The sequence below is a fragment of the Podarcis liolepis genome, assembly GCF_965112155.1.
Source record: "Podarcis liolepis genome assembly, chromosome: 17".
Taxonomy (NCBI): Eukaryota; Metazoa; Chordata; class Lepidosauria; order Squamata; family Lacertidae; genus Podarcis; species Podarcis liolepis.
The window spans coordinates 14,294,639-14,319,686 of NC_139571.1; the positions used below are offsets into that span (position 1 = coordinate 14,294,639).

Genomic DNA, 25,048 nt, shown 5'->3' on the forward strand with positions numbered 1-25,048 from the left:
CCCAGATCCTACTCTGCTTACACTCGTAATCAGTCCGTCCCACAAGCTCTCCAGTAGTTCCAATGTGCAGAAGCAGATTATTCCATAGATAATGGAGAGACAGGACAACTGACAGTTATTCCTCAAGGAAAATAACCTGGGATGAGCAGCAGAAGATGTTTCAGATCCCTCTCCTTGTAGTCCTGGGATCTACTGCTGGCAGCTGAAATGGCCCTTCAGCCATTAGACACAGAATGAGTTTCCTCCGTGAGGGAGATCGCACCCTTCCTTTTGTTTCTGTTGCAATTTAACAATGAATACTATTCTACTAGAGTTAACAATAATCGCTTCGGGCAAACCGCAGGTCTCATGGGGGTGCGGTTGGGGCACGCAAAATATTTTAGAGCGGCTCTGAAATATTTTCTTTTGTGCGCCCAAGCTGCTGTCGTGGGAATAGAAGACAGATAAAAAGGAGGAGCAGGAAGTTCTTCGGTTCTGCCAGTCTCGCTTAATTCTAAAGCAAACCTTTTCTGAAGGCGGTCGGACGGACACCGGACTCCACCGCTCTCGGGGCTGTTATTGAGATTCACCCGAAACCGAAACGGACGTGCCACGGCGCAGCAGGAAATGCGCTGGCTCTCTTGCTAACCATCTTGCACGAACAGCTTGGGCCTTTTCTTGCGAGCTGAGGGATCTAAACTGGCGTATTCGCGTCCCTTACCTCCACACAGAACGGGGAATGATTTCTTCACGTTGCAGTCGAGACGGTTTGGCGATCCTTCAGCGTCCCCCTTCGGATCTGCGCAAGGAGACAGTGTGGTTTGGGGAGCCCGGGCGAGGTAAGGTCTCCCGAGAAGAAGGCTGAACCTCAGGCGACCAGAGATCTCTCTCGGGCTCCTTGCTAGTTTAGCACAAAGTAAAAATCGTTTTATTTTTGTTTATTTTTAACAGGAAAAAGCGTGGCCAGCTTCCCTTGCTTTCCGTTTCGGCTAGCGGGATGCTGACGTCCTCGGGGCTCTGCGGGCAGAAGCTGACGACGCCCTGGGACGAAAACACGGCTGGGGAGGCCGGCTTCCAACGGAAAGCTAGATAAGCCCAGCTTGGCAAGCGCCTCCGCAGCTCCTGCTCTCCACACCCACCACCAAAGGAGCCAACTTCTAGGGGCCGAAGTCCTGTTGCGCCCCCATAACATAATTGAGGTGGCGAGGCTCTCCCAAAGTTGATGAGCTTTGCCATTCAAATGGCATACATGCGCTGCATCTTGTGATCGGTTATGTGGAGCGGGACTTTCCTGCTCCCCCCCCCCCTCCACGTTTAATTCAAGTTGGCGCCCCTGCCCCCCACCACAAGAGATGATCTCACTCTTATCCGACCCGGGGAAGCGAAAGGGGGGCTGTTGCGCCGCGTCTGCCGATCGCCTGACAGCAGCAACGTCTCCCTTCCAAGCGCCGCCCTCAACGCGGAAATGCGCGCAGCGGATACGCGCAAGCGAGCTCTCCTGTTCAGGCTGCGCGCTACTCGCAGCCTTGCCCCGATAGGGCCGCTCTCGGCCCGCCTCCCTTCCCTCCCCTTCACCAGCGGAGACCGGTTTGGGCCGAAAAGAAGTCGCCCGCTCCCTCTGCGCCACGCGCGCCTGTTCCCCGGCAGCGCAGCGGGCCGAAAGCGAAGTGGCTTCAGCTGCAGCCCCGTTTAAAACAAACAAAAACGCCGAGCGGCTTCCTGATTGGCTGCACGGTCGGGTCAGATGGTGGTGCGTGTTTTCCACCTAGCAATTTCTTCTTTGACGTTTCGAATGGAAACAGAAGGGGAGGAGAGACAGTGGCTGGAGGAGGAGAAAAGGGGATGGCCGTGGGGTGTGATGATGATGATGATGATGGGGGGGGGAAGAGTGCAGAGCGATCTCCTTCTAAAGCTCTTTTTTTCCTCTTCCTCCTCCCCTTCACTGAAACATGGTGTGGTCCAAACGAACAGGAGGAGGACATCTACACGGGACGGGAGGGGAGGAACGGAAGGGGAGTAACTTTTTGCGCCTGTGGGGACGCGGGCAACGTGAAACCTCCTTGGCAGAGTGCCAGGGAGCTGAACCTGCTTACATTAGGCTCTGGAGAGAGGAGCTCCCCTCCTCCAGCCACCCTCCCTCTCCGCTCCCCCCCCCCTCGCCACACGCTGCTCTTCTCCCCCGGATGCCAGAGCCAGCCCAACCCCCGGGCGCCAAGGAGAATCCGCGTGCGCTCTCCCTTCCAACGGACCCCTCGCAGCTTCGCCCCCGGAGCGACGGGCCCGATGGGCACCCGCGTCAAATGCACCATCCGCTGCGCCAGGCCCAAGAAGCTGCCGCGTCTCCTCAAGCCCCTTCTGGTGAAGCTCATCCGAGATCTCCTGAGGAGCCCGGGCAGGAGAAGGCCGCTCCACCATTCCTTGGTGCTGATCGTGCGGAAGAAGCCATGCCAGCCCGCCGAGCCTGGAACCTCGGCCCGGAACAGGTAAGGGAATGGCGAAGCCCTTTTAGACGCCCGCCCGCCTGCCTCTCTCTCTCCCTCCCTCCCTCCCTCCCCCCCCCTCTCTCTCTCTGTGTGTGTGTGTGTGTGTGTGTGTTCTATCTATTCTATAGAACTCATTTTCCTAGTGAACAAAAGCCAGGAAAGTTCCATCGGCCAAGTCTCCCCTTCTTCCCCCAAGTGGGGAGCGCACTGTTAGAACTCCTGGAATCTGTTTACGCTGGTTAGGTTTAGAACTGCGGACATCTTTAATTCGAAAGTAACTTCATCATGTCCCTAGTCTGGAGTCCTGAAAGGAGCAGACAGCTCATCCGTAATCGTTCTGTCTTTTGTTGGAGGCTAATTTTACCTTGAAATGCCCCAGAGTATGTATGTATGTGCAGAAAGAGATCTGGAGTATGTTTATTTGTGTGCTTTATAAATGAGAGATTCCATGTGTTTTATGTATGGGGGGGGCTCATTTCGGTGAAAGATGAGACTCGCAGGTAAAACAAACGGCAGAAAGGTAGATGAATGGCATATATCTTTGTACATTAGAAGCAGAACAAATAATTAGTCGGCACATTCAACTGCATAGAAGGCTGCTTAAATGGGGACAAATCATTTTGAGAGAAGAATCTCACAAAAACACCACCAAACATTCATATCGAGAAATCTCCCTAGGGTTGACTAAGGAGTGAAATGAGATTACAGATAATTTGCATAATATTTCAATGCAAAATAAATAGATTGCATTAATAAATAAAAAATAAAAAATAGGCCTCGAAGATCCGGCCTGCTTCTTTGTTTTCTCTTCCTAGATTAGGTAGGCCTATGCACATTAAAGCAGCACTGCACCTTCTGAAATTGTCGGTGGTTGTGGACCACGACATTTAGTCTCTTGAAATAACCACAATCGTTTATATTCTAGGGGGCTCTTTGTAAATTTAGTACTTATTATTTGGCTGTGAGGGCACAAAACGGAGTTACTGAACTGTGCAAAGCTGAAAGTATGTATGTTGCAACTGGTGTGTGTGGAGAAATCTTTTCCAAAATCCAGTATCTATCTTAATTACATTTTATAGGTGCTCAGCTAGGAATAGATCTGAAAATGTCAACTCTTGTCACCCCCTCTGTTCAAATTTGTTGCTATTACGTACAATTGCATGTTTGTTTTCCAAAGAGCTCATTATATTGCATATTGACTTTCACTTTACAAAACTCCTTATTGTACGAAAAATAAAAACTCAATACTGTCCAATGTGGGGGACACTATATAATATTAGAAATGATTTTTTTTAATGGGGCAATATTTATTCCCAATGATATCTGGGCATTAGCTACGCGAATTAATTTCCTAGAAGAGAGCAAAACGTTATCCTCGCCTGGTGTGTGTGGGCTCCTTCGGAGCGTGGCTTCCTTCTGCGAAACAAAGAAACGTGCAATATTTTGAGGTTTATTTCGCTGAAAAGCCGATCTCCGACATTAATTGCCGAAAGCATGAAATTCTGGGATCAAAACAGAAAGGCAAATTGGGAAATGCAGCGGATGAACAGACGCCTTGGAGTCTAATTGACAAGAGTTTAGCACTAACACAGGATATTTTGAAAGGAAACTGTCACAGTTATTTTACACTGATTTTTTTTAATATTACTATTGTACAACTAATAAGTTCAAATATGCACCATAAATATTCCTTGCGCAATAGGAAGATTTATAGATAAGGCAGATGCATTTTACAGTCTCGACCCTCGTTTTTGAAGCCACACTCCTTTTGGGTAGTTTTTCAAGAACTTTCTTGAATTTCGTAAAGTAATGAATTCTCTATTCCACTTTTAATAAACTCTCTCTCTCTCGTGCTTTCACATTAAAAAAAATAGTTGTAATCATTACGATCATTTGCAGAGAATCTCTGGGCAGTTTTTATGGGCCCGAGCCTGCCAAAAGTATATCATGTCGAGCAACACCGTTGGGGCGAGGACAAGGCAAAATTAAGCACTTTGGCCCAGTTTGAATATTAAAAAATAAACGTAAAAATCAACAGGCACCTCCCACGGACTTCACTGTGCTAAAATTGCAAGCTAAAGAGCAAAGCGAAGAGGGAAATGGTTGAGCTAATAACTTGGAATAGCTGCATTGGTTCGTGGTTGCCTGGTTCGCCTTCTGGCAATTGCCGCTTTAGAACAGCAATGCGCATGGTCTGTCTTCAACCCACTCCCCTCTGCAAAATATTTTATTATAATGGAGAACCGTTATTTTCTCAACTCTGACTAGAATTAGAGGTCACCAAAGCAGCAAGTTTGCGGCACAATCCTACGCGCATCTACTCAGAAGTAAGTGGTACTGAATTCATTCGGGTTTTCCTGCGCGGATCATGCTACCAGGCGTTTATTGCACCCCCCCCCCGCACGCTTATGCTGTACCCTATGCATGCAATCCTATGTGCATTTACACGGGAGTAAGCGCTGCTGAATGCCATAGGCCTTCCTTCCGGTTAAGCACATAGGAGCGCAGTAAGCATTTTAGAGTGCTGCGAGATTCTTCGCTGCAGTAAAGGAATTGGGTTTCCCCGTTGGAATCTACTGGATTCCTGTTACAGTTATGTCTCTTCTCAGAATTCCGACGATGGTAACCTCCTCAGAAAAAAAGCTGGAATGCAAACCAGATGCGTTTGCATCCGCTGTAGCTCGGTGCGCTCTGGTCAGACCAGATCTCTACAGATTTAGGCCATCCTTAACGCCCCCCCCCAACTAGGATCTTCGGATCCCGCCCAGTTTGCCCGCCTTACAACGCAATCCTGAGCGACGATCCCAGAGTGTTCAGTGAGAATTACTCCCTCGTAAGCCTGGGTTGGGCCTTTGCAGTCCTGAGAAGTAAGGCTGCAATCTTACTCCCACGTAAATAGAGTTAAAACTGCAGCCTTAGCGCTGCTCACCCAAGAGTAAACCCGCTTTGACTTCAGTAGGACTTACTTCTGAGTAAACATACTTCTGAGCGCAGGACCGGGCTCCACACGCCTGCGTCCCGCAACAATTGAACCAACAGTATAGCTGCTGTTGATCAGCTGGAGCGGCTGGCCCGACGAGCCCTCCTAAGGGTTCCGATCCAAAGTGCGCGCCCAGAGCATCCCGGCACGGAGCGCAAGCGGCGCGTTTGGAGCAAACGCAGTGTCACCCCATTCACTTCTGTAGAGTGCTCTCTGGTGGGGAGGGGGCTCGAGGGGGTCTCGTTGCAGGTGGGAGAGAGGGCTGCGCGGCTCCCTTTGCCAGCCTCGGGAATCTGTCGGAATTTCGGGGAGCGGGGCCCAGCATTTGGGGTGTAGGGAGGCGAGGAGCAAGGACGCCGGCGGGTCTGCACGCAGAACGAGCCACAGGTAAAAGCAGCACGCCTGCGCGCATCCTTCTGGTCATTCCTCTCTAAGGCCTGTGAGAGGCGAAGAGCGGCGCGTGGCCTTGCAGGAGATATTCTGCAGGATCGCGCGCACCCAGGGGACTTAGCAGTCCCCGCCTATCCCCAACCAATCATTCTATGACACCTGTATGGGGAGATGCGGGATTGTTTGGGCACGCAGGCAACCGGCCCTGCCCCTGATTTTTAAGAGGGTTGCTCCTGTTAGCAGAGGAATTGAAAACAGGAACTTGGAGATTTCAGAAATGAAGTCGTTGCTGAACGAGGTAGGCGAGTGAGCTCCTGATAGAACAAACACCACTATCACATACTGTATGTATATATATTTTTCCCCCCAAAAAAGGAAGTTGCGCAATCCTCCCTTGCAAGCAAGATGTCCTCCCTCCTTGCCTTCAGGAGGATCAAAATGGAGCACAGCTCTTCTTTTATTAGAATGGTTTTAATATGAAAAATAAAAGCAAGGTTTTCCAGAGTGGGCCTGGAACAAATCTTGGGACAATAAACTATGAAAAGGCAGGAAAGGGTCCCTTCTTAAACGTACAGGGAGTGGATTATAATTAATTAATTTACTTATTTACTCCTAGAATGCATTAAGCTGTTTGTAGCGGTCTGCCTCAGTTTCCCCGTCTGTCAATGGCGAGAGAGGAAGAGGCCGTATTTCAACGGCGCCTGCGTGAGCTTAAGGAGATGGTCAGCGAAGCCGCCTTTGTCTCGGATCCTGCAATCTCCTCATACACTGAAAAGCAAAGGCTGCTTATTTTACTCTCAAGAGAAGGTGGCAGAGAACTCTGTTCTTGTGAAATTCTTCCCTCCCTGGCTCCCTTTCTCCAGAGTAGTCTCGATAAGGTGAATCGCGAGGTGTGGCTGGGAGAAACACCCTCTTTGAAACCCCGGAGATCTGCTGCCAGTCAGTGTTGGGCAATACTGACCTATATATTGACTACTGGCCTGACTCTGTATGAGGCAGTTTCTGCGTTCCCAGGTGTCTGTCCTCTTTAATTTAAAGCGCAATCCAGCACGGATGGGTAGGTCAGTGATCACTGTACCCTGTGCCCTGACTCTTTACACCCTGATTCAAACCGACACCAGCAGGGCGCTGGGCGACTTGGCTGCGAATGAAGGGCATTTTAAACCAGTGCCGTTCACTGCGGAGCGAACGTGGCCTGGATCCGGCTCTCAGAGTCTTTGCGTTCGCTCTGGTCTCAGCAGCCCCACTGATTTCAATAGGGCTCCTTCTTTTGACCGGCGCGCAGACGACAGATAAACTCTGCCGTCGGAGTAGCTTGACGCGCCAGGATCTCTCTATCTCTACAGTCGCTTTAAACACCATTTTTGTAGGCCCGGAAAGCCTAAACACTTGGCAGGAGTGTTCTTTGGGTGTTCATCCCATTTAATGATAATGATAATAAATTGATAGCAAGGTGGGGGGGGGACCTCAAAGTCACCGTCTTTCCCCCCCTCCCCTGAAGATAATATTTCTCTCTCTATTACAAATTGCATGCTCTTCCTTAAATTTATATACTGTTTTATAATAACAAGCTCTCAGAATATTCCACAATTAAAAAGACTTAATGAAATAAGAATATAAAACATCAAATAATCAAACAGCATTTAGAAAGCAGGCAGTAAATAAAGAACAGTTTGTTTTAAAACATTTCAACAGAGCCTCCACCGTCTTTAGCGCTGCTGTTGAACTTGACCAGGCTTAACGGGTTTGGGGCTCCTATTCCCCTGGCAATTGACAAGGCGGACCATTCTGAATGAAGGCACTTCGGTTGTTTCACATGGGATGCCAGAAGACTTTTCCTTTCCTCTCTCCAAAACCAAGGCTGTGTAGGGAAGCGCTTGTTTTTGCTTTCGTTTTCTTTTTGCCATTTTAATTTTAAGCTCTCAAACTCATTCGGCTTGAGAGAGGCCTACTGCTTCAACTCAAACCTTTCTCTCCAGGGAGGCCTAGGAGCTAAACTACATATCGCACCGCATCCCGGGAGGGCAGTGCCGCGCTCGTTCCCACAACCCCTTTTTGGAATTCGCTGCCAGGCGGTTGGGATGGCGGTTGGGTTAGAGGAAACGGACTGAGACTGGAAAGGCGCGAATTCGTAGGAGACGGGCCTCTTGGCCATGTTTATTTCAATGGCTCCTTTTAGAGAGTTCAAAGGCTGCCGGGCTGCCAGGGGTTGGGACACGCAAATGGCAAAGGATGGATGTTCTTCTTCTTTGGCAATCCCTCCTAGACGTGTTCCATGAACACGGTTTTAACAGTGTCAGTAGGTGACTGTGGAGGCCAGTTCTGGATCCACACGTCCTTCCACAGTGGGGACATATTAGTTTCCGGGCGGGAGTTGATCACGGTGTGGATTTGCCAAGCATGCCTTCCTCTTAGCACATTTTTCCCTTCTGTCCTGAATTCGAGTGTCTTCAAAGTCCATGACACCTTTGGTAAAGGCTGTTCTCCAGTTGGAGCCTTGGCAGGCCAGTGTTTCCCAATTGTTGGTGTTTATACTACTTTTTTTAAAAAAGTGCCTTGGGACAGTCTTTAAACGTCTTTTGTTGACCACCAGCATTACGCTTTCCATTTTTAAGTTTGGAATAGAGTAGTTGCTTTGGAAGATGATAATCAGGCATCCGAACAACATGACCAGTCCAACGAAGTTGAGGTTGAAGAATCATTGCTTCGACACTGGTGATCTTTGCTTCTTCCAGTACACTGACATTAGTTCTAAAGGGTGACTATCGCTTCCCTGACCTGTTGTTGTTTAGTCGTTTAGTCATATCCGACTCTTTGTGACCCCATGGACCACGCCAGGCACTCCTATCGTCCACTGCCTCCCGCAGCATGGTCAAACTCATGTTGGTCTCTTCCAGAACACTGTCCAACCATCTCGTCCTTTGTCGTCCCCTTCTCCTTGTGCCCTCAATCTTTCCCAACATTAGGGTCTTTTCCAGGGAGTCTTCTCATGAGGTGGCCAAAGTCTTGGAGTCTCAGCTTCGGGGTCTATCCTTCCAGTGAGCCTCCCTGACGTATTTGTGGGTTATTCGCTGTTGGAAGCGGATGCCTCTTACTTTAGAGACGCTAAACAGCTCTTCATATATAATTCTTCTTCCATTTGTTGATTGGTTTTTGTTTACTACAACTGCTGACGAAAGTGGGAGTCACCTCGAAATGTTGAAATATGAAATGCACCTCGTGTTCAGTGTGCCAGCTAGCCAGCCCTGCCCTTTTCTAAGGCACGCCATTCCGCCCCCGATCCAGCAATCCTTTTTGCCTTCCCTCGCCCGCCCTTAAAGAAGCGGAAGGCATTCCGTGGCCAATGAGCGTGCATTTTCTTCCTCGGTGTAGATTCCGCTTGAGGGTCCCCCTACAGTCAAAATATTATTTGATTGTTTGTAGCTGTACAAACTTTTGGGTCCCCCCAAGCTTGTTGCTTCCTCTGTCGTGTGTCTGGATGGTGCCCTTTTGGCTAGTGCTGGGAGAACTTGCCTGTTCTTCGTATGCAGGTATGGGCGTTGCCTGGCTTTATGTTGGGGTAGGTGGAGCAGACCCCTTCATGGATCACTGCCTTGTCGTGGCGAAGGGGCTTGAATAACTCAGAGAAGCTATGAGCTCTGCTGTGCAGGGACACCCAAGACGGACAGGTCATAGCCGAAAGTTTAGACTAAATGTGATCCACCTGGAGAAGGAACTGGCAAACCACTCCAGTATTTTGCCAAGAAAACTCCATGGACATAAAAAAGGAGAAGCTTTGAGAAAAAAGTGAGTTTCCAAGGCATGCTCTGGTTCATGGGGTCACGGGGAGTCGAACACGACTAAGACGACTAAACAACAACAACAACAGGTGGAGCAGAACCTCAGTTAAGTATTTTTATTGATTTGCTTGATTTACTTGCACCCCTCGGCTACGCCAAGTATGTTGGGTGATAAAGATCATCATATTCTGCCCACTTCCTCTGGGGAGCTGAAGAGACCTTTCAGGCCTCTCTCATTGGCAGATGAGCGTTTCAGATGCCTTAGGAAATTCCCCAGTAACTGCTGCTGCTTGAGGGTCCCGTCTCAGCTTTAACCATAGAAACCAATAAAATATTTGAGGGGGCCGGCCCACCCCTCTTGTTAATGGGCATTCCCATTCAAATAGTTTCCTTGTGCCATGAGATTGATTATGTGGGGCGCTGTTTACCCGCCCCCCCCCAATATTTTATTGAAGTTGGCACCCCTGGCTATAACTCTGCATTAGTGTGGGGTGTGGGAGTGTGGCTAGGGGGTTGCGAGCGAGGGGGGGTACTTTTTTTCTTTTTTCTTACTGTTGAAGCGCCCGTCTTAAGAACCAAGGTGAAGCGGTTTCAGAAAAGGCAATTGAGAGGTGTCATGGGAGAAGTTTTATGGAGTTCACCGTGGCATGGAAAAGGGGGAAAGAGGAAGGTTTTTTCCCCCTCCCTCTTTTCTTGACACCAGAACTCGTGGACATGAAGCTGAATTTTGGGCGTTTCGGGGCGCATACAGCGCGCGGTCCGACTAGGGAACTGGCTCCCGCAGGAGGCCGTGAGATCGCCACCAACTTTCAAAGACGATTGGGCAAGCCTAGGCAGGAGAGAGCGATGGGTGGCTAGCTGCCACGATGGCTCGGCTCTGCCTCCCTCGTCAGAGGCAACAAAGCTTCGGAAGACCAGTTGTTGGAAAACACAGGAGGGGAGAGGGCTCTGGTACTCAAAACCTGCTTGAGGGTTTCTCATTGGCTGGTCAATGGCCGGGGTGGGACATTGGTCTGATCTAGCCGGCTCTTATGGTGTGTGTGTGTGTGTGTGTGTGTGTGTGTGTGTGTGTGTGTGTTTGTAAGCTACAAGTACAGTGGTACCTCGGGTTAAGAACTTAATTCGTTCTGGAGGTCCATTCTTAACCTGAAACTGTTCTTAACCTGAGATACCACTTTAGCTAATGGGGCCTCCCGCTGCCGCCGCGCGATTTCTGTTCTCATCCTGAAGCAAAGTTCTTAACCCTGGGTACTATTTTCTAGGTTAGCGGAGTCTGTAACTTAAAGCGTCTGTAACCTGAAGCGTCTGTAACCCAAGCTACCACTATATCCCTTGGATAACCCAAGCCACAGGTCCAATGACATGGGCGTAGCCAGGATGTATTTTAAGGGGGCAGGCTTTATGTTGGGAGGGGGGCAGAACCGAGTTATCTGCGATGCAATCGGTCAGCCAGTTAAGTATTTTTATTTACTTACTTGATTTGGGGGAGGCGGGCAGCTTCCCCCTGCACCCCTGGTTATGCCCAAGACCTGTGATCCGCCTGCCAATGGATGTGACCCTCCTCGTCTCCCCTCACCCTACTCTCCACGTGGAGCCCCTGCAAAGTCCTGAAAGATTCCGCCTTCGAGACTGCAGCAGGAGGGTGGGAGCTGTCCGGACGCCGAAGGCGAGCACGATTTCGAAAGGTATTTTCTACTCTTAATATAGGCCTACTTGGAAAAAAAGCTGCAGGATCGTTCTGTCACAACAACACAGTTCTCTTGCAGACACACCATTGTGGGACAAACCAAGTTTGGGAATTACTGATTTAAGAGTATTAACAAAACGCGTGAACGCCACATTAGCCCGAAAGCGAACTCTAGATTCTTTTCCACAGAAGATCTTTGCTGCTGGTGGCAACGTATTTCTAATGCAACCTTTTGAGTAAAAAATGCTAAATTAACGAGGACAAATCATATTTTTTTTGTTGTTGGCTAAGGACTTTGCAAGTTTGCTTTAGGTTTGCATTCAGAACCCGCACCAAATATGTGTGGTAGAGTAGACAATTCATTTTACTTCGGGACAGTTTTGAGAAACTGCATGGTTTATAATTCATCACCTCCCTTCTCTTTCACCCTCGCCCAATCCCCAGAAATGTTCGCAAAGGAAAAATATTAATACGTAGGAGCTTCTCAGAGGTTAAAAAGTGTGATTTCTTCTATCACGCTTGAAATTTGCGTGTGAATTCACAGAACCAGAGAATTCTAAGGTTGGAAAGGACTCTGAGGGTCATATAACCCAACTATCTGAAATGCAGACGGCCGTCCAACCTCTGTTTAAAAACAATCCGATGAAGGAGAGTCCACCACCTTCGGAGGAAGTCCGTTCCGCTGTCCAACAGCTCTTACTGTCGAAAGGTTCTTCCAGATGTTTAGGTAGAATTGTTGTTGTTGTTTAGTCGTTTAGTCGTGTCCGACTCTTCGTTAACCCATGGACCAGAGCATGCCAGGCACTCCTGTCTTCCACTGCCTCCAGCAGTTTAGTCAAACTCATGCTGGTAGCTTCAAGAACACTGTCCAACCCTCTCGTCCTCTGTCGTCCCCTTCTCCTTGTGCCCTCTATCTTTCCCAACATCAGGGTCTTTTCCAGGGAGTCTTCTCTTCTCACGAGGTGGCCAAAGTCTTGGAGCCTCAGCTTCAGGATCTGTCCTTCCAGTGAGCACTCAGGGCTGATTTCCTTCAGAATGGATAGGTTTGATCTTCTTGCAGTCCATGGGACTCTCAAGAGTCTCCTCCAGCACCAGAATTCAAAAGCATCAATTCTTCGTGGATCAGCCTTCTTTATGGTCCAGCTCTCACTTTCATACATCACTACTGGGAAAACCATAGCTTTTACTATACAGACCTTTGTTGGCAAGGTGATGTCTCTGCTTTTTAAGATGCTGCCTAGGTTTGTCATTGCTTTTCTCCCAAGAAGCAGGCGTCTTTTTAATTTCGTGACTGCTGACACCAAATTAAAATTAGGTAGAATTACCTTTCTTGTAATTTGAATCCATTGCTACCCACCTGAGCAGCCGAAAACAAACTTTCTCCATCACCCACGATCTGACAGCCCTTCAGGTATTTGGAGATGGTTATCATATCACCCCTCAAAACGCTTCGAGGTGTGTTATGGAAAGCAATCCAAAATTTGGGATTAAATAAGTAAACACAAACAAAACCTTGAAATCCCCCCTCCAGCCTAAAGCTAAACAACGAAAAAGTCAGGCAATCAGATTTATTTTGGCAAAAATGCAAAAGGGTATTGAGGTACATTTCACCCTAATCGGTCTCTCGCACACGGGACCACATGTTGGGCGATGAAATCTTGTCTCATCCCTTGGGCTCCTGAAGCAAAGCCTGTGCTGGCTTGGTCTGTCCCCGCTCGTCAGCAAATGCCTCGGCTTTCCCTCTGCTCTTCAAGAAAGGAGCTCCAGCGAGTCCACCCTGCGCGATTTTATACACCTCTACTCAGAACTAAGCTCCACTGTGTTCAATGGGACTTACTCCCAGGTAAGTGCGTATAGCATTCAGCCTAAGGAAGTTGCTTTGAAATCACAGCGTGTGGAGAAGCCTGGAGATGCCTTTACCACAAGGAAGCCTTAGAGAGACATTTAAAAAAGAAAGAGAGAGAGAGAAAAAAAACTAGGGAAAGCCACTGAGTACTTGGGGACTTCTGATTCATTTTGTGAACCCTAATAATGGAGCTCTCTAGCAGTCGTCCTTGGTCTTTGCACCATTTCATCCGCAAATAACCCTGCGGGGTAGGCTAGGGTGAAAAGCAGCGGTCAAGCGGTACACACGAATACTGTACACATTAGTAGCAGTAGTCATTATATCCTGCCGTTCTCCGAAGCTGGGATTCAACGTGGTTTTGTGGAGTGGCTTCTTTTCCTCAACCTAGAAGCTCTCTACGCCCCCAGCCGTCAAGGAAAGGAGGGAGGAAAGCAAATGGGGACGCAGTGTGGAAAGAGTAGTGGGAGATTTAGAGAGAGGGGATAGGCACGCTCGTGGAGAGAGAGAAAAAACAGTCCCGTCGAGCTCCATGGAAACCTGAGCGGCCGCCGCCTGTGCGCATCAGGGCTTGGGTCCTGGGACACTGTTGCAGGCTGAAGTCTCCAGGATGAGGGACGGCGCCCTTCCAGATTTGTCTGGACTCATCCAGCATGACCAAGGGACTGGAGAGGGGGGGCGGTACACCTTCAGGATCAAAGGCTGCCCATCCTCGGCCTGCTAAGCAAGTTTACTTCGGAGTAAATATCGCCGAGTTCAGTTCAGGCGCCTTCCTATGGCTCTTAGGCCGTTGCCTTGCGTCTGGTTGATTGGAAAGCGAATCTCGCTGCCTGCTTCCGTGAGATTTCCTCCGACATCATCGCGCATAGAACTATAGCCATGCATATAGGATGTTCTGGACATTGATGCGTCTTTTTCTGAGGTTTCAGTTCTATGCATGGTGCTATTATTATTTAGATTTATAGTCCAGCCCTTCACCCAGAACTCCCCCAGGGTGGTAAACTACAATCCTTTAGAACAGAAGAAATCATTTGAACATAAAATCCTTATAAGGGGGGCGGGAGAGAAACTGACGGCAAAAGAATATGGCTCTTTATATCAGCTGCATAACCTGTACATGATCTGAGAGTAAGCCTCATTGAACTTGCTTCTGCGCAAGCAAACATAAAGATTTAGACCGCTGCTTCACATTGAGGGAGCTCTCCGGGGCAAGGACTCCCAGTTCTAAGACTTGGGTCCAAGTGCATGAGACTATAAGGTGTCTTGTGTCTAAAATGGCTTTGCTTTACCAATGAGCGACTAGAAGCAGGCTCAACACTTCTGGGGGGAGGAAGAGGAAGGGAGTAGAGGAGAATCTGACTTCCATTCATAACTTGATCCCCACCCCTTTCATATCTATATCTATCTATCTATCTATCTATCTATCTATCTATCTATCTATCTATCTATCTATCATCTATCTATCTATCATCTATCTATCTATCATCTATCTATCTATCTATAATCTACCTACATTGTGCAAATCTTTTTAAAAATTATATTTTATTACATTTTCAAAAGTTTAACATATGATCCTCTTGTTAGCTCAGTTGGTTAAAACGAGGTGCTGATGACGTCAAGTTTGCGGGTTCCATCCCCGTATGGGACAGCTGCATATTCCGGCCTTGCAGAGGCTTGGACTAGATGATCCTCAGGGTCCCTTCCTGCTCCACAAATCTATGATTCTGTGATATACACTCCAATACATAATAATTTTTCTTTCTCTTTCGTGGACTACCCACCCCGTTTCCCGTGGTGTTTCTTTTCTATCTTTTATAGCATGACAGCAATACTTTAATCTCTAATTCCTTCTGCTGCTCATAGTTCAAATCCTACTCGCGAGTCCATCCATACAGCCATTCCGCAGTTTCTTTACGGTCTGGAAGGGTTGCAGAAGGAGTGAGATGCCCTGTTCAGGGAGAATTAGGTATTTGCAAGTGAAAGGGCTCTGGGCAGAGAATGAATCGAGACTTCTCTTTTACCCACCGGAAAGGCCACGTGCGCTTTTCGAGCTGATCTCATCTAAGTCAACCCATATCCACAAAGCATTTTCCCCTCGCCTCAATGCATCTAGGCATCTAGAGACAGCAATCTAGGCGCGGCAATGCAAGGAGACTTTTAAAAAGGCTTGAAGCTACAGCTTGCCACTATAGTAAATCTAACGATCCGAACGCTCATGTAACGTGTGTTAACATTTAAGCTCAGGCGAGACGACCCAGTAACTCTCTCTACAAAAAAAACAGCTTGGCAATGCCGCCCGTCTCCCCCTTCCGCCCTCGAGCAGAGCTCTGCAGGCTTTGTGCGGGCCAAGCTGGGCCAAGAGCCACGCCCCCCTCTCGCTGAAAGTGCGCCTGTCATTTGCTGTCCGGGGCGGGGCGGGTGCTGGCATTAAGTTCCTGCACCCAATTGGATCAGCAGTGCGCGCACGGCAGCCGCGCGCGATCGAGGTGGGACCGCATCGCGTCGGCCTGCCTCGTGGACACGCGTGGCGCACTCGGAATGGGGACGCAGCAAGCCAACGCGCTCACTCGCGCGGCCGCCGAAGGGAATTTGGCACAAGCGCGCAGGCTGCTGGACGCGGGAGCGGACCCCAATGGCCTGAACTGCTTTGGCAGAAGCGCGATCCAGGTAGTGGTCAGGGCGGAACGGGCTGCCTGTTTGACAATGAAAGGAAAAAAAAGTGCTCAAACCGCGGCTTTCCGTCCCAAGTGCGGACACGCATCTGGTGCCCAAAGCGCGCTTGGAAACGTTGCAACGGAACCCCGGTGGATGGGTCGGTAATAGGAGAGCGGGAGAGTCGGGGGGGGGGGGGAATCTGCGAGCTTACCTCTGCTGCTGTCAAGAAAGATTTTGGAGAACAGGACAAATAAACTTTCCTTGTCGTTGTCAAGGGGACAGATTTAGGAAATTGCCCATAAAAGGATTTCTCTTCTCTTTCGCACCGTTTTTCTCCGTCTGCAGAAGGGTTTGCACACGCGCCCGCACGCACACTCCTATAACGTTTCTGAGTAGCCTAGCTCTGCTAAGCACCTTCTGAAATATATTTCCGCTTCAAGGGATTTCTCCCTTTTCAAAGTTATATATCTGCTTTCGTTTCTGACGAGAGATATCCTCTCCTCCTCAACGAATCCCCATATTAAATAGCAATTATCATCTTCTCTTAAGGAGTCGTTTAGGACGTGCGCTTTCTCTAACTTACATTGGTCTTCAGCACGTGGCTTTCCGGGGAGGGCACGTACCCAGGAAATAAATAGAATTTCTTAACTGCCGGCGTGAATGGAGCGTCAAACTCCGGTCGCAAACGCGAGGCGATCGCGCCTTTGATCAATCCGGGTTGCCTCGCAGCCGTCCCGACGGACCTCCATTTTAATCTGCATTATTCTACATCTCAGCAAAATGCTCTTGCCCACCTCCCAAAATGGCTGGCTTCTCTGTGGATGGCGACTGTTAGAAACACCCAGGAATTTGTGTGAAACCTATCTTTTTGCAAAGCTGATTTCTGTATTAATTTGTTGGAGGAGGAACAGACACTTTTGCAAAAATAAAATTGAAGGGTGGGGAGCCTCTGAGGCGCAAGACTGCCCGCGAGGTTTCAGCACTGGAGAAAAGTATATATTATATTTCCTTTATAATAATAATCAGAAACCGGAAATGCTCCTAAAAAACATTATAACCAGAAAGGGGAAGGGGGTGTCTAGCTCTCGATCAACGCTTTGCGCAGAAGAGCTGATTCTTAGGCTGCAATCCTGTGCGCACTTAGCTGGAAGTAGGACCCTACTGAATTCGGTAGCACTTGCTTCTGAGTAGACATGGATAGGCATGCGCTATGAATGATCTTTTTCTCGATTTTTTTTGTTTTGTTTTTGTTTTTTAAAAAGACACCTTTAACAACGCGAGTCCGTAGCTGGGAGTCAGCCCTATTGAATTTAATGGTACTTACTCGTGAGCAGGACAGTGCAGGTCAAATTATATGGAACTCAAGTATTTCTGAGAAGATATGGCTAGGCTTGGGCAGGGCTGTAAATTATTTTCCGATTTTTATTTTCATTTTTGCTCCTAACCGTTCTTGGAATTATATAGCTACCGGCGTTGCCGAATGTATCCCACAACTGTTTCCATCTTTCAAATCTGATAAAAGTTCGACCATATAGTCCCATCAGCACGTGTCTCAGTATGGAGAAAGAGTGTCCCTCGGTGGTACAGCACAATATTTGCGTGGCGGGGTTGACTGTCCTGGAGAAATCGCTGGCTCAAACCCTGGAGAGCCGACTCCAAATACACTGCGATCTGCTCACAGTACAGTGGTACCTCGGGTTACATACGCTTCAGGTTACAGACTCCGCTAACCCAGAAATAGTGCTTCAGGTTAAGAACTTTGCTTCAGGATGAGAACAGAAATCGCGCGGCGGCAGCGGGAGGTCCCATTAGCTAAAGTGGTGCTTCAGGTTAAGAACAGTTTCAGGTTAAGTACGGACCTCCGGAACGAATTAAGTACTTAACCCGAGGTACCACTGTATAAAAAACCTGACAGTGGACCAAAGTTGTTGAGCTTTTGTTAGGAAGCCCAAGTTCCCCCCTATTTTTATTGGTGGGGGGGAGATCACTGAGGGACCAAAGATCTACCAGGATCTACCGGTAGATCACGATCATGCCAGGTCAGTGTAAAGAAAGGGTTCGCTAGATGGACCAGAGGTTTGACGGAGGATGGACCAACGCCTAGGCGCGTTCCCAGCAGTGAGTAAGACCAGCACCCTCCGTTTCCTTCTCAAAACAGCGACCCTTGCAAGGCAAACTGCTCCCCCGCTCCTCATCACAATCCATCTGAATTCAGTTGTGGTTTTCAGTTCGATTCCTTTGCGGAGGAGGGTGTAAAACGGAGGCTTGACATCAATAAATCTACTCAATCTAACGTTGAGATTCTCGCGTTAATAAAGTCCCACTAACTGAAACCACTCCTAAGTCAATTATTTCGCATTATAAGTTTTTTTAAAAAATGTGTTACTTATTTAGAGGTACGGGGAAAGGGTCGGCAGGAGCTGCTCTACAGCTGAGCGATCTTAAGCCTCCTCGACTCCGACGGCAGTCGAATCGCCCATTGAGGTTTCCCCGATTGACACAACGGAGAGACAGCGGTGGATGGATGTTGTTTCTTGATTTCAGTTTGATTATCCAGTTAGTACAAGTGATATACCAAAATCACTACCGTAAGAGACACGCGGTGCTTTCAGAATTATCAAATGGAACTGGGCATTTGTTCTTTTTGACAGTGCTCAAGGGCAGAATCCATCTAAGGTTGCGCTAAAGTTGAGAGCCATAGCTGTCAACTTTCCCCCTTTTTAAAGGGAAATTCCCTTATTCCGAATAGGATTCCTCGCAAGAAAAGGGAAAAGTTGACAGCTACGTCCTGAGCCTGTCCACTTAGAAGTAAGACTCGCTAGGTCTCCATTCCCTCGTCCCCGAAATACCTATGCCAAAAGATTCAGGTAGGTAGCCGTGTTGGTCTGACGCAGTAGAAATATATATTTAAAATATTCTAAAATGTCAACAGGTCTACCACACCTATCAGCCAATCACCCATTCCCACCACCCTTCTGAGTAATACCTCTCCCCACCCTCTCACTATATATATTAAGGTCTGGTGACTTCTGTTTCAGTGTATCTGAAGAAGTGGGCATGCACACGAGAGCTCATACCAAGAACAAACTTAGTTGGTCTTTAAGGTGCTACTGGACAATTAAAAAATAAATAAATAAATTCTACGCCAAAAGATTAGTGAAATTTAAGGTTGCAATCCTGCCCTTACAGACCTGAGAATAAGTCCCACTAAATTTAATAGGATTCTGAGTAGAGCTGGTTAGGATTCTGCGGTAAATCTCATTGAACTAGTATGCACTTGCCTGGGAGTAAACACCTTTCTGCTTAATGAGGCTTATTTGGAGAGTGGTTTTCTATTATTATTATTATTATTATTATTATTATTATTATTATTATTATTATTCCACTCTTCATCCGTAGATCTCAGGGCAGTTCACAACATAAAATTACAATATTAAAAACCACAAAGTACAGAATAAAAATAAGAACAGAACATATCGACAATCCCCACTCCCACAATTTACATTTACACCCCAACTTTCCTCAAAGGACCTCAAGGGTGAAGTACATCTCCTCCCTGTGAGGTAGGTTAGGTTGAGAGGGAGTGACATATATGTATAGATATATGTATAGATATATGTATAGATATAGATATAGATATAGATATAGATATAGATATAGATATAGATATAGATATAGATATAGATATAGACACACACACACGTGTGTGTGTGTTCTATCGTGACCCAAGATAATCATTTAATAAAATCACACACACACACTCTGTATATGTGTGTGTGTGTGTGTGTGTATACATATATAAATAAATATATATAAATATATAAAATATATATTTATATTTTATACATATACATAAATACATATATAAAAACATATATATAAAATACGTTTTTATTAAATGGTTTTCTAGGGCCACAATAGAACATACACTTTGTTTTCAGAGACTGATTCAAACAAATCAGTCATATTCATAGTGAGACATTCCTGTTACAGGCAATATGGGCTTGAGGGAAAAGAGAAGAGGGGAGGAAAGAGGAAGGAATTAAAATTTCATTCCTGTACATAGTATATCAGGAAAGCTTTTGTGTCAGTATCACATAAACGCTAACTTTATTTATGGTTGGCTGGGGCGGCGGCGGGGAAACAAGAGGTCCCACGCGTGGTTGGTTTGCCGTGTGCTTTGTTTGGTGTAGGGGTTGCCTTAATGGGGATTTAAGGCCTCGTTTCCCGGATCCTAGCCTAGCACCCTAACCACTACACCACACTACCTCTCTTGCACTGTAGCATTGCACTGTCAATCTGCATCCAACCCCAAGGGCTGAATTATTATTTCACTCTCTCTGTGGCGCTGGGTGAGCTCCCTTCCACCTCTTCAGTCCTGTATTATTATCTCCTGCTATTATTTTGATGCCAAGTCTGGATCCATCCCTTAAGGAGATGAACCCGGAGTAGCTTACAGCAGCCCCTCGGTCGTGGGGGTGCTGTTGTTTTTCAGTCGTTTAGTCGTGTCCGACTCTTCGTTAACCCATGGACCAGAGCACGCCAGGCACTCCTGTCTTCCACTGTCTGCCGCAGTTTGGTCAAGCTCATGTTAGTAGCTTCGAGAACATTGTCCAACCATCTCGTCCTCTGTCGTCCCCTTCTCCTTGTGCCCTCAATCTTTCCCAACATCAGGGTCTTTTCCAGGGAGTCTTCTCTTCTCATGAGGTGGCCAAAGTCTTGGAGCCTCAGCTTCAGGATCTGTCCTTCCAGTGAGTACTCAGGGCTGATTTCCTTAAGAATGGATAGGTTTGATCTTCTTGCAGTCCATGGGACTCTCAAGAGTCTCCTCCAGCACCATAATTCAAAAGCATCAATTTTTCGGTGATCAGCCTTCTTTATGGTCCAGCTCTCACTTCCAGACATCGCTACTGGGAAAACCATAGCTTGAACTATACAGACCTTTGTTGGCAAGGTGATGTCTCCGCTTTTTAAGATGCTGTCTAGGTTTGTCATTGCTTTTCTCCCAAGAAGTAGGCGTCTTTTAATTTCGTGGCTGCTGTCACCATCTGCAGTGATCATGGAGCCCAAGAAAGTAAAATCTCACTGCCTCCATTTCTTCCCCTTCCCGGTCGTGGGGGTACTTCCGCTTTAATTCAGAACACCGAAAATGGAATACGTAGAATCGGACCACGCAGCTAGTGGCAATCCTAGGCGGAGCGCGGCGCTGGCGCCTGACTGACGACGCATCTTTTCTCCTTTGCCTTCCAGGTCATGAGGATGGGGGACCCGCGCGTGGCCGAGCTGCTGCTTCGATGGGGAGCGGATCCCAACGTGCCCGATCCCTCCACCGGCTCCTGCCCCGCGCACGACGCGGCCCGGGAAGGCTTCCTGGACACGCTGCGCGTGCTGCGCTCAGGTGGAGCGCGACTCGACCTGCCCGACCGCAGAGGGCGCCTCCCGGTCGACGTGGCTGAAGAGAATGGGCACCGCCACGTCGTGCGTTATCTGGCCCGGCTGGCGATCGGGGAATCCTGGAGATAATCCAGCAACGATCTAACGCTATGGTCAATGCTGCTTATGCTTATGGTAGCACTTATCCCTTGCATTATTTTGCATGGGTCTTCTTTGTCAAAAAATAAAGTTTTTTTTGCAGTAAGTTGCCTCTTCCTTCCTTCCTTCCTTCCTTCCTTCCTTCCTTCCTTCCTTCCTTCCTTCCTTTCTCAGCAACAGCCGGAGGGTCTACTGTTCCCAATGCTTGTTTCAGAGCAAGACACACATGTAGAGAGGACCCCCCCCCCCATTTAAACGCTGCAAAATATATTTTTGGGGAAAATATCAGGCTCACGCTGTTCATTTGCTCTCCTTTGTGCCTGCAGTTGCGATACAAGGCACACACACAAAAATGAGTTCCAGTTAAGGGGCAGGAAAAAGGAGGAGTTTATAATACTTAAAATAACTCAGTTGGAATATGACGTTTGTTCTCCACACCAAGCCTGACGCGGATTTGAATTGCAGAAAGTAGAGTTTGTAAAATTGCAACCGCATAAGCATTCAGGGGCGAGCAAACTCCTATTGGCAGTCGAAGCGAAGGGCCTTACTTGGGAGTAGACGTGTATAGGATCCAGCAGTGCAAAACACGCTTATCTGGGAATAAACATCTTAGTAGAGAGGATCTCATTGTCTGGCCTTCCAAGGTCCAGATCATGATTAAACGGAGAGGAAATCCAGGCGGTGGGGAATTCGACTCGAATTCCCTGGTGGGAGCATCTCCTTGTGGATTTCCTCTACAAATTTATCTGTGGACGGCTTAGAGAGCTCTTTGCACAAGCGGTTTAGAAATCATCTTAAGGACGTAAATAAAATTAGAGAGGATTTATTTAGAATACAGTATAGTTTCTCCCAGAAAGCCTTTCTTTAGGAGGCACCGCTGATCACGAGTAGAGTGATACATATTTAACACGTGTCGCTCTCCCCTCTCTACTCGCATGGGCCGAAGGCTGCTAACTGTGCTAACCGTAGTCAAAATAGAGGCCACATACAAAACTATGCGCACTTAAAATTTCTATTGAAATAAATGGTTTCAACGCGCATTTCTGAATTATGGCTGTGGCGTGCATGCTATTTCCTCTTTATTTAATTTTTTTAAAAAATGTCTGTACTATGCTATTTCCACTTGATTTACTTAAAAAAAAACCCTCTTTACTGCGTCTCAGGAGCGCAACGCAGAATAAGTGGAGGGGAACTGTCTAAGTATGCTGACATCCGATGTCCTTTTAAATTGAGGGTTGTTCTTGTTCTTATTTTGTATTAGGTATTTTTTATATTGTGAACCGCCCTGAGCTCTGGGGATATACAGCGTTATCTTAAATAATAATAATAATAATAATAATAATAATAATAATAATAATAATTTATTCTCTTAACAACAACAATGTCACACAACCCTCCACCCCGCCGCCTCCCACTCCTCCCTCCTATTGAGCATTCCCACGATATTATTAATTCTAGAGAAGTGCCGTGTAAGGCGAACCAGCAGCAGATGACAGTCGCTGGATGAGCCCCTTCACACGATCAAGGAAAGGAGGAATGATAATTTCACGCTAAGCAGCTAACGTAAACACACACTGTCAGTCTCTAGACTACGGTCAAGTGCAAGAGCGACAAACCGTTGTCGAGAATGAAGCTATTTTGTTACTTATTATCCTTTGGCAGGTGGACTAAAATTAAGTCAATAGCCCCGTCCCTTTTCCAGCCAAAGGACTATCAAGGAATGATTGTTCACGCGCAAGGATCGGGCAAGGGAAAGGATTGATGCCTTTGATCAGCCGGACTTTCAACCAGAGTGGAGTAAAAACAAAAAAGTGGGACTATGCATAGTTCTGATTGTTATGGAAATCTAAACCTCGTTAGGGGCGAAAAAGATAATTATGCCACCACGCTAATTAATTGATCCGGCTTCGAATGGGTTGAAAAAGAAAGAAAGAAAGAAAGAAAGAAAGAAAGAAAGAAAGAAAGAAAGAAAGAAAGAAAGAAAGAAAGAAAGACAGTCAACCGTTTCTTTAGGGAAATACACCTATCTATCATCTATATTATCTATCTATATCTACCTACCTACCATCTCTCTCTCTCTCTCTCTCTCTCTCTCTCTCTCTCGCCAGCCACACACAGATGCATCAGGCAAAAATATCTCACCAATTTTGTTTAACTAAGAAGGCTAACAAAGGCCTGCATTTTTGGCAAATGAATATATGTAGCTCTATAGGTTGACAGGTGTGTTTTGCTATAGGGTGTGAACAAACTAGATGTCTTATTCAGGCGCCTACTTTTCACTAAGCTTTTACCAGAAGACTTGAAAAGGATATTTGCATTCGGAAAGATTATTGGAAACAGAGAAAAAAAATGTCAAAATCTGGTTAAGAGTGTGGTGTTGATAGGGCCAAGGTCGCAGGTTTGATCCTCGTCTGGCACAGCTGCATATTTCTGCATTGCGGGGGGTTAGACTAGATGATTCTTAGGGTCCCTTCCAACTTTACAATTCTATGATCTTGCAGAGAGAGCTCTCATTTTCTCCGTGCTTGGTAAAGGCGTTAAGTTGTGGGTGAACATATCAGACGACACAGCGATTCTTCAAACAGCTCTTGTTTATTCACAGGCCAGAACTGAACTGAACTGAAGGGTTCAGCCAGCCTGCTTATATAGAGCTCCACTAGAACGCAACAGTAACCATTTTCTGTAACTATCCAATCACTGAACGTCACTTTCAATCCCTTATTTGCATATGTGGACCTGAGTGAAAACTATCTACAGTATCCCCCTGCTGGCCCAGGGTGAGAACTTCAGTACATAACAAAAGGAGAATTGATACACACACACACACACAAGCACACACAGGGCCACTGCAGATCTCAATCTTTCTTGTTATCACGCACAGATCTTGCTTCCCATATGTCGTTTCCACACTCATGGATTCCGAACGGAATTTTTAAAACCCCGCAGCCACCAATGACCGTTGTTTCGTTTTGCCTTTCCACCAAAAGGAGCGGCTGCGATTGCCAAGAGGAACGAGGAGGGCTTTGGCACAGACCCTGCGCCTCCTTCCTTCCCAGCCTTTGGGAGACCACGATTCTCTCCTCCTTACTTGGGAGATGCGCTTTTTTTTTAGGCGATACATGTAAACAACAACAACAAAGCAGTGTATGAGGAGGGGCTTCCACAGAGGCCCCGCCCCTTGCCTCTATCTGTGCTCTGGGCGCAAACGTCTGAATGGCGACAGGGCGTCTCCAGGAGGGTCCCTGTCATTGCAAGCGAAGGATCTCTTCCTACTTTGAGATGGCAAGCGGGGAGGGCGGCGGTTACAGGTGCGTCCCCGCCCTCCCGTTCATTTTAACGACACAGAAATAATACCAATAATACAATTGCTAATAATACACGCAAGTCTGAAGAGAGGAAGGCCGGGCTCAGTAGCAGAGGGGAAGGAGGGGGGGGGCTATTTGGCGTCCACTGCCGGGGAAAGGAGGTGGGGGATGCGGAAAAGGGATGCAGGGGCGCAGCCAGGGTGCAGGTGCGCAGCCAGGATTTAATTTGGGGGGGGGGGGGAGGCAGGACACCCTCCTTTCGCCATCATCTGTCTGGCTCTGTGTAGTGGATTTGAAATGAAATGTCTCAACTATAGTGGTTTTACATTACAGTGGTCCCTTGGTTCTCAAACTTAATCCGTTCCGGAAGTCCGTTCCAAAACCAAAGCGTGCCAAAACTCAGCAAAGAGCAGTT

The 25,048-nt window shown here is 47.4% G+C and overlaps 1 protein-coding gene across 2 annotated transcripts; it reads left to right on the top strand.

Moving 5' to 3' along the window:
* Positions 1-609: 609 nt before the first annotated feature.
* LOC310697118 (cyclin-dependent kinase 4 inhibitor B-like) lies at positions 610-21,434 on the top strand. 2 transcript variants are annotated; one of them, XM_083483451.1, is made up of 3 exons: positions 610-818; positions 931-2,462; positions 21,047-21,434. In XM_083483451.1, the coding sequence occupies exons 2-3, from the start codon at positions 1,929-1,931 to the stop codon at positions 21,317-21,319; spliced, it is 807 nt and encodes a 268-aa protein (XP_083339577.1). In that variant the 5' UTR covers positions 610-818; positions 931-1,928; the 3' UTR covers positions 21,320-21,434. The 2 variants fall into 2 exon arrangements, with proteins under 2 accessions (XP_083339577.1, XP_083339578.1); XM_083483452.1 differs by lacking the exons at positions 610-818; positions 931-2,462 and adding an exon at positions 15,610-15,808.
* The last annotated feature ends 3,614 nt before the right edge of the window (positions 21,435-25,048 follow it).